Raw genomic sequence first — 9,804 nt, forward strand, 5'->3', positions numbered from 1 at the left:
ATGGAGATTGTCATATGAAAGTAACAGAGATGACAGAGAAGCTGAAGATAATTCAACAACATTTGTGGGAAATCATAAGATTAAAAAATTTGACCAACTTTTCAGTTGATTTCGCTGATGTATTGACCTTCAATAGCTATATCAACAAGGCTGATGAATCTGAACTCTTGAAACATATTGATTTTTTTCTATTTGGAGTAAGTCATAAATATGATGGACATAATGCGGAAAATGAGAGCATGGAGAAAGTTATATTGCCTGGTAATGCAAACTATTTGGGAATTGATGGTTGTAATTTCATCCAACTGTCAGATATTTTTCACTGGGATGATTTAAGACATTTGAAAGTGTGTCGAATCCAAAGCTGTGATGAAATGGAGTGGATTGGGAAGGATGGAGAAATTGTTCTTCCTAGCTTACAAAAGCTTTGTTTATACGAACTTCACAGTTTTAAGGGTTTGTGTAAAGAAAACGTCCATGAGGAAACCCTCAAAAACTTGAGAAAGTTGTGCATTGTTAAATGTCAAAAGTTAAAATATCTGATACCAATTGATTTTCTAGAGAACAACCTTAAAAATCTCGAAGAAATATCAATAGAGGATTGCTATGAGATGGAGAATATAATTTCAGGGGATGCTAGTGCAGCTATCACTATCCTTCCAAATTTAAAGAAATTGAAGTTATGGAACTTGCCAAAGTTAACAAGCATTTGCCCAGGAAAATTGGCTTGTGATTCACTTCGTGAAATCCAAATAATAGATTGTCCTAAGGTGACGAAGCTGGCATTCTCGATAAACAATGTATCGCCTGACGGCTTAAGGATCATAGGGAGCGAAGAATGGTGGGAAACATCAGAATGGGAAGATCCACAGTTGAAAGAACTTCTTCAACCTTGCTTTGAGAGTGATGAGCTGTACATATTTAGTGACATGTTCAGGTAATTATGCTATGGTTATGTTTGATTGAGTAAAAGTGTGAATGGAATTTTTTTAAAAAAAATTACGCTGAAATTAATATTAATAATTACAATTAAATATTTATAAATTAAAATTTTATTTTGTAATCAATCAATCTTATTAATATTTTTTTAAAAAATAATTAATAAATATATTTATTCAAATAATTAAATTTTATGAAAATTGGTTTGTAGAATGAGTTTGGGATGTTTTGTAGGAGAATGTAACCCACCCATAGAACATCCCATATGTAAACTTTGAAACTAATTGATTAGTTTTAGTTTTTTAAAATTCTTGATTTGTCTCCTTCTTAGTGGGTCTTTAAACATCCATGAGACTCATTTTTTAGTAATTTTTGTAATAATTATTAAATAGAGCCTTGTTTGTAATTTACTGTTTAGAATGTTTTTCTAAATGCAATGCTAATTTAATTTTTATCAACAGGGAGCACGTCAGTTGGTCAGATTTGTTGAAGGAAAAAATGGTCAACGTGAGTCCAAAATCTTTCTTATTGTTTACTAGTTTTTATTTATTTGTCTGAGTAGATATGAGCATAAAGCATGTTATTAGACTATATATATACACACACTTGGATATATATACATATTTAAATTGTGGTTTGTTGACTATCTCAAAAACAAATTTATATTTAAATTGGATCAAATATTTAAGAGAAGGATAATGAGTGCAAAAATTTAATGAAAAACAATGAATATTTGAAATTCTTGTAACAGTATAATATCAGAAATTTTGAAATCTAAATGTTCTAAGAATGTACAAATATTTGAATTCATGAGATTGGAAATATGAAGTTTTAAATTGAAAAATTAAAAAAGAAACCAGTTTTTGAATTTTGGAGTTCTTTTTATCATGAAAAATATGATATTTTATTTTATGGAAATATACAAAATAGTGAATTTTCTTAAAGCATGTGAAAAAAAGTTCAAACCGATGATCTTTTGAAATTTATAAAAATCAGGAAATTTAATTATGAATATGGCAAATGTGAAAATCTCATAAATCATATGATGTTTAATAAATAATTTGAAACTTTGAAAGTTTGATGAAAAATAGGAATTAGTCATGGAGTCTTTTCCAGAGAATTTTAGAGACTATCAAAATATGATAGGAAAGTGAGATCTCTAGCCTGACAAATCCTCTTAGAAAGATTATTTAGCAGACATTTAAGGTATGTGGCTTTTGTATATGGTATTTTTCCAAAAGTAAAATATCACTTGAAGAAAATATCTATATCTTCTATTGAATAGTTTTTATGGACAATACAAATTATTTTAACAAAAAACATTTATTTGATTTATGTATATAATTAGTTAGTTGCTAATGAAAATTGGAAGTTGCGAGTTTTTTTAATAGGCACCAGAAAAAATGATAACAAATTTCAATGGTTTGAACTTAAATGATCAGGACTGAAATGTGAATTAACATTGAATCAATATATTACACCCAAGAACAAGGGCATACATTGGTTTTTAACATTTTACAAATGGCATAGACTTTGGAATTGATGTCTAATTTAGGTGGGTATATGTTGATATATTAGATGTCTAACCATTGCCGTACTATACAGTGTCAATTTAGCATAATTGAGGTTATAATTTCATTGAATTTTATTGATTTTTACCATGTTTGTCAAATGTGTTTACGTTTTTAGATATGTATAATTTTTAATTAAAGCATATTGAATTCATGTATGACAAATGGAATGCTTCAAATTAAATTGGCATTAAAAACAAGCACTTAACTTTGCTAGAATGATCTGATTTGAAAGACTTGATACTGCTACATATGTTGTTTGTTATTTTACTTGTAAGGTTGTAGCTCACCTATTTCTATTTTAAATTTCAGATTGGAAAGCTTGAGTATCAAGCTTGAGAAGAGTGATGTCTTTAGTTTAATTCATATTATTAATTGTATTTGATTTGAGTGTTGTTGGGCTTGTTCTATTACGATGTTATTTGATGAATGTTGGAGTGTTTGTGACTTACTATTGTATATTTATGTTGAAATATTGTGGTCTTGCAGATTAATTCTCTTTAATAGAGTTTCTAAAGTGGATCTGGGTGATAGCCCCCATGAACATATCAAGTATAGTATTTGTTGAAGGTCTTGTTTCATTCTAACTCTTGATATTATATATTGTTTCAATTAATTCGTTGTTGTTAGTATTAGGCCTTAATATATGAATATTTTAAACACCTTGAGGTGCAGATTAAGTTTGAATGGTTTTACTGAAATGTAAGTTGTGCTATTAGTTTGCCTTGTTATGTTGTTTGATCAATGCTCATTTCTAAATTGTATTATGATCTTAGATTAATTCTTGATTTTTGAAAACAAATGATTCTATTATCCTTTGGTTTTTATATTTCATAATTGGTTGGGAATTTATTGAATGTCATTTGAAATACCTAAATGTTTGATTGAATCTTTTTCTTACTCCTCCAGTTAATTTTCTTTCATGGTTTTTGTATTACTTGTTTTCTTGTCAAGAATTATAAGTTTTCACTTTCACTTGATGTTCCAATATTATTCTTTTTTCTCCCCAAAATGATCTGTTGAAACCAATGATGCCATTTTTACAGATATTTCATGTTCATTATGTTTGAATTTTTAGCTATCGAGAGCTAAATTATTGAAATAGTTGATTTCATCTTTGGTTAAGGTCCACTAAATATTCTATTAGTTGTATTAATTGTTAATCTAGTTGCATCTATCTTGCTAGTCGATCTCTAGTCAACTTAGTTATGCATAGTGTCAGGGTAATCTAGCTGTGATTTTTAAAATAACCATTTTTTGAAACATCAAATATTGCTTGCTCTTTACTCCCATCCAATGAGCTTCAACCAGTGTATATGGCAAATGCTAAATTTCACAAATAATTTGAAATACAACATAGCAAAGGAAAAATAAGTTTTTTTGCTCTCATATTTGAAAAAAAAAAATGCCCAATGGGTAATTGCAAATTTTCACTACTTCACAATTAGTTTTTTATTTTCTTTTTAATTTATGAGAAGATTTTAATAAAATATTATTATTAAATAAATATGTTATAGATATAAGATATGCATTTAAGATTATTGAGCCCTTTGTGCTCAGTTGAGCTTCGACTCCCACAAGTTCATTTGGCTAAAAAAACAAGCTCAGAAAGATTTAACTTGTTTGATATGGCTCAATTTGTGCACTCAAACAAATATAATGTTATAAGGTATAATATACTTAGATAAATATTTCATCTTTATAATAATTTTCTTAAAAATTATTTAGAACCACTGATAGTCTAGTGGTATCTAATTAGAATGGTGAGTGGGTAGCCCCTAGAGATCGAAAATCCCTTGCCCTTTGGTACAATGTAGGTGTCCAAACACTATATAATAATGTAGAAATAATATAAAATATTATTTATTCACTTATTACTAGTTCCCCTATGTGAAGTGCCATATTTTCAATACTTTCGGGCAGTGGCGGAGCTAGAAACAAATTTAAGTGGGTGTTGAATTCAAATTTTAAAAAATTATAAATCTTAAACAATTCTATTAGTTCAAACTTGAGATTATAATAATAACCAATATTTCAAAAATATAAAATAATCATCCATCTAAAAAGTTTGGTTTAGGAGTGAAAACCTATCGTATTTACATAATTAGCAATTAACTCAACTAACAGTTAAGCACTAAATTAACAAATATTTAAAAAATAATTTAACACAAATTCACAAGCTAACTCGATTATTAAATGCAACAATTATTCAACAAATACCAAATATTTGTACACCTCAAATAATCACATAAAAAATTAAATAAAATAAATTATATATGAAACAAACAGAAAAAAAAAGAAGATAAATCCTAATGAAATATAAACATAAAATTAGAAGAGATTGAGCAAAGAGCGAAAAGCTCGCCAATCAACGCAACCGGTAACGATTTTTTCTAGAGATTTTGAGAGAGGAATTGCATTTTTTTTGTAGGTTTTTGTTTTTATGTTTATTTATTATTAGTATTCTCTACATTAATAACCTAAAAAATTGATAATTATCTATTGATAAATTTAATAAAAAATATAATTAAATATAAAATTAAAAAATTTGAAGATCTAAATTTGGCTAAGCATATTACTTATTATTATCGCTAAACATCAATTTAATTTAATATAATAATTTTATTGTTTTTATTTAATTTATTTTAAACTATTTGGGTAGAATTTTTTTAAAAATAAATAAAGAATATCAGTTTCATATATGAATTGTAATTATTTAATATTGTGGAAATTGCCAAAAACACCCTGTAAATTTGCAATATTACCAAAAACACTCCGTTAGTTTTGCACTCCCCAAAAACCCCTTCCTTTTGAATACTAATGATTTTTAAACCCCCAAACATCTAACATTGATTGATAGAGTTAATTTGGAATTTTTGATGAAATTGTCCCTTGCATGGGAAGTTGTGGCAAGTGTGACGGGGTTTGACTTATAATGCCCTTGGGTGCGATGAGTTTCATTTAAAAATGAAAGCTTCTATTTAAAATATGAGGTATGAGGTTTTGTTTAAAAATGAGTTTCTTGTTTAAAAATGAGTTTTCTATTTAAAAATGAGTTTTTGTTTAAAAATGAGTTTTCTGTTTAAGAAATGAGTTTTCTGTTTTAGAAATGAGGTTTACGTTTAAAAAAATGAGGTCTCTTTTAAGAAATGAGTTTTACGTTTAAGAAATGAGGTTTTTGTTTAAACAAATGAGGTTTCTGTTTAAGAAATGAGTTTTTTTGTGGTGTATTTATCACCCCAAAATCTCTTTATTGCGGTTGAAATTTTGGGCGGTGAGACAAAAACGTCACGGCTCACAATCACACGATCGCGTTGCATGAAAAAAATGGGATTTCGAATCCCTAGAATTTTGATCTCCACCTCGATCTAGATCTCGATATTGTCAGAGAAAAAGGTGCAACCTTTCGATGCCTTCGCTCGACGACGAGGAGCATGTGGACTTCCCGAGTCGACTACGAAGAAGATGAAAGAGATGAGGTCGACGGCGGGGGAAGGCGATGAAGACGAAGGCGAAGGCGGCGAGATCGAACCCTCATCGTGCGTCGCTTCCTCCCTCCGTTCTCGTCACCGACTTAGGCACCATGGATCCAAAACCCCGGAATGATCCCCTAACCCTAACCCTATTGCTATCCATGTTGCGGTCTCCGCGATCGAGAATGGTTCCGTTCAAGTTCACTCCGTCTTATCCGAGCGTCGCCACTAGAGACCTCACCACTCCGACCTCGAGGAGCGTCGCCAACCGGATCGCCAGCGCCGACAAAGATTTCTCCTTTAAGACCCCACACGAGCGAGGCCACCTCGAGATCGCTCGCCCGGATCGGGAGCACGAGCACTCAAGTGTTCGCGAGATCGGCGACGATGAGATACTCGATGTCCCTACTCAATGAGATTTACGTTTAAAAAAATGAGGTCTCTGTTTAAAAAATAAGCTCTCTGTTTAAGAAATGAGTTCTCTGTTTATATGCTTGTTTGTCTTTGTTTAACTATCGATGTTTACGTTTAATATATTGCGTTTACGTTTAAAAAAAGTGCTTAAATATCGTTGTTTCTATTTAAATATGTCACGAGTGCAACCTTTCGATGCCTTCAGCTCGACGACGAGGAGCATGCGGTCTTCCCGAGGTCGGCGAGCGAAGAAGATGAAAAGAGATGAGGTCGATGAGCGGGGGAAGGCGATGAAGGCGAAGGCGAGGCGAGATCGAACCCTCGTCGGGCGCCGCTTCCTCCCTCCGTTCCGTCGCCGACTTAGGCGCCCCATGGATCGAACCTCGGAATGATCCCTAACCCTAACTCTATTGCTATCCATGTTGCGGTCTCCGCAGTCGAGAATGGTTCCGTTCAAGTTCGAGCCCGTCTTATCCAACGTCGCCACGAAGACCTCACCACTCCGACCGCCGAGAGCGTCGCCAACCGGATCGCCAGCGCCGATAAAGATTTCTCCTTTAAGACACCCACACGGCGAGGCCAGCTCGATGATCGCTCGCCAGATCTGGAGCTCAGCACTCAAGCGTTCGCGCGAGATCAGCGACGATGAGATACTCAATGTCCCTACTCAATGAGGTTTCTATTTAAAAAAATGAGGTCTATGTTTAAAAAATAAGCTCTCTGTTTAAGAAATGAGTTCTCTGTTTAAGAAATGAGTTATCTGTTGATATGCTTGTTTGTCTTTGTTTAACTATCGATGTTTCTATTTAATATATTGCGTTTACGTTTAAAAAAGTGCTTAAATATCGTTGTTTCTATTTAAATATGTACTAGTGGCCAAGATTAATTGGTTTTTATATCCAGGATTAATTTATCACGTAAATATTTATTTTTCTGTTTAAATATTAATGTTTTAGTTTAAAAAATGAGTTTTATGTTTAAAAAAATGAGGTTTCTGTTTAAGAAATGAGTTTTCTGTTTAAGAAATGAGTTTTTTGTTTAAGAAATGAACTCTCTGTTTAAGAAATGAACTCTCTGTTTAAGAAATAAGTTCTCTGTTTAAAAAAATGAGCTCTCTGTTTAAGAAATGAGTACATGCAAAAAGGAATGCAAAAAAGAATGAAAAAAATGTATGCAAAAAGGTTTAAGGGCAATGATGGAATTTCATAATGCAGGGGGTAAAAAGGAAGTGAAACAATAAAGGAAGGGCTGTCTGAGGTATGCAAAACTCACAGGGGCTGTTTGGGAAGTTTTGAAATTATCGAGGGGTAAACAGTAATTTTCCCTATAATATTTTAATAATATATATATATATATAACATTTTCATGGGCAAAGGATGCTTTGAGCACCCCTTGTCCCCTTAATTCTGCCTCTGCCTCTGGGTTGCTTGCATGAGAAATTTATCGTTGTTGGATTATGCTTCATGGTATATTATTATAGGCACATGTGGTAAGTCCTTATTACCCTACATGCTAGCCCGTCTCATATGAGAAACTCCTAAGGGCTCATTAAGCAACCGTAACTAGTGCACCTTCGTTTCTTGTTGTTTGTTTAAGAATTTGGGTCTTGAATTTGGACCCTTGAATTTGAGGCTTTGATCTTTGAGTTTTGAAGTTTTAAATTCTCTTTGAAGCCTTGCCTAAGTATAAAACCATTCTATATTAATGAATGAACTTTTAGTTGATGCACTATCTTTTCCAATGTCACTACCAGTATTATATCCTCTTTAGTATTATATTCTATCTTATATATCTAGCCCATCTTTCAAAGCATATACATATTTGAGTTATTTGTTAGATTATTCAGCTCGTTTCATTGTCTATCACCATAGGTATTTCTTGCACTAATTCCATGCTACTGTAGGTATCAATGAAGCACTTCATGTGTCAAGAAAGCTAGCATCGGATAATTATATTATTGTGCTTTCATTATCAAAAGAATTAAAAGTATTAATTTTCTCCCAAATAAAAAAATCATTCAAATTATTACTTAAATAAAGATTTAATTCATGTAAAAACCTAGAATTGTATTAGTAAAACAAAAGAAGAAGTGGCAATTTTCTTTTGTTCATATTTACATGCAACATGAGTTGAAAGACTTAAAATTTTGTGAATGGATAAGTACTTTGAATTTTTTTTTCACAAAATTAGATACTTGTTTATTACCATGCACACTATTATTTTCATTATATATTTGGTAAAACTATTAATGATAATTATCTTTATAACAAGAAAGATCAAGTTTCATGTTTTAACCATAAAAATCAATTAAATAAAAAGTGCTATCCATTTTGAAATATGGGTCAAATATCAACAATGGAAGGAGGTTCAATTTTTCTAAAATATTTTTTAAGTTTTAGTTCTATTGGAGCAACAATAGGGGCAAAATTAGGATCATGTTTATACTTTGCAACAATTGCACTAATATAATATATTTGATTAATTGTCATAATAATAGTGGGAAAATAAACAATTGAAAAGTTAGTTACATTAAGGAAAATTTCAAAAACTCTTCTATCATGTTACTAACTTCCTAAATATAACCATTAACTGAACTTAAGAAAAATGTCGATTGAAATATATTAAAATAACATCTCTATAATTACAGAAGCAATCTAGTATTGCGTATCAATAATAAATTTTTAAGAACTTGTACCTTTTTTAATATTGAACTTTTTAAATTATAGGCTTTTTTTTTGTAGAATTTCATACAAATAAAGTACAATCTAATTTCTTTTTCTAGATGAAGATTAATTATTTTTTAACCATTTTTGAAACATAAATTTAAAATATCTCATGCCCAACAAATATAATATAGATTTTTAGAAAACATAGACTTTACTTGCATTTTTAAAATATCAACCACACTAACATTTAGGGAAATATTATACTAAATAGTTGAAAATATAATATTTAAAATTTTATTCTCAATAAGGTATGCAAAATTTAGCCCGCAATTTAACCTATGGTATGTTGGTGTTCTAATTTAATATAACTTAAAACTTATTTTTGTAAATTCTAAGTGTTATCAATGAAATGACACGTTATACAAAGATAACTAATTCTAAGTTTAGAAGTCTAAATATGTGAAGCGCAAGTACTTTTGAAAGAAATATTAGATAATTAAAATTTAATTTTTCTTTATGTTGAATATGAATAAAAGCCAAAATTTTCATATTATTTGGAAAGTTTGATTGAAAACTCAAAGATGCACTTTCAAAATTTTGATGAAGTAAAAATTAAAATACATATCCCACTACTGTCGATAAACTTTAGAGCCTGTTTGGTGGACATTATAGGATATAAGTGGATAGGATATAAGTAGGAAAGGATATGGTCATGATTAGCTCATATTGTATCATATGTTT

The 9,804-nt window shown here is 30.5% G+C and overlaps 1 protein-coding gene across 2 annotated transcripts; it reads left to right on the plus strand.

Annotated features, from left to right (window-relative positions):
• Positions 1-37: 37 nt before the first annotated feature.
• LOC120271187 (disease resistance protein RPS2-like) lies at positions 38-3,139 on the plus strand. Of its 2 annotated transcripts, none has more exons than XM_039278101.1 (3): positions 38-937; positions 1,401-1,446; positions 2,823-3,139. In XM_039278101.1, exons 1-3 carry the CDS (start codon positions 240-242, stop codon positions 2,847-2,849), a joined length of 771 nt encoding a protein of 256 aa, XP_039134035.1. In that variant the 5' UTR covers positions 38-239; the 3' UTR covers positions 2,850-3,139. The 2 variants fall into 2 exon arrangements, with proteins under 2 accessions (XP_039134035.1, XP_039134037.1); XM_039278103.1 differs by having other exon boundaries at positions 3,000-3,139.
• Positions 3,140-9,804: the final 6,665 nt, after the last annotated feature.

The sequence above is a fragment of the Dioscorea cayenensis genome, chromosome 2 (genome assembly GCF_009730915.1).
Source record: "Dioscorea cayenensis subsp. rotundata cultivar TDr96_F1 chromosome 2, TDr96_F1_v2_PseudoChromosome.rev07_lg8_w22 25.fasta, whole genome shotgun sequence".
NCBI classification, from domain to species: Eukaryota; Viridiplantae; Streptophyta; class Magnoliopsida; order Dioscoreales; family Dioscoreaceae; genus Dioscorea; species Dioscorea cayenensis.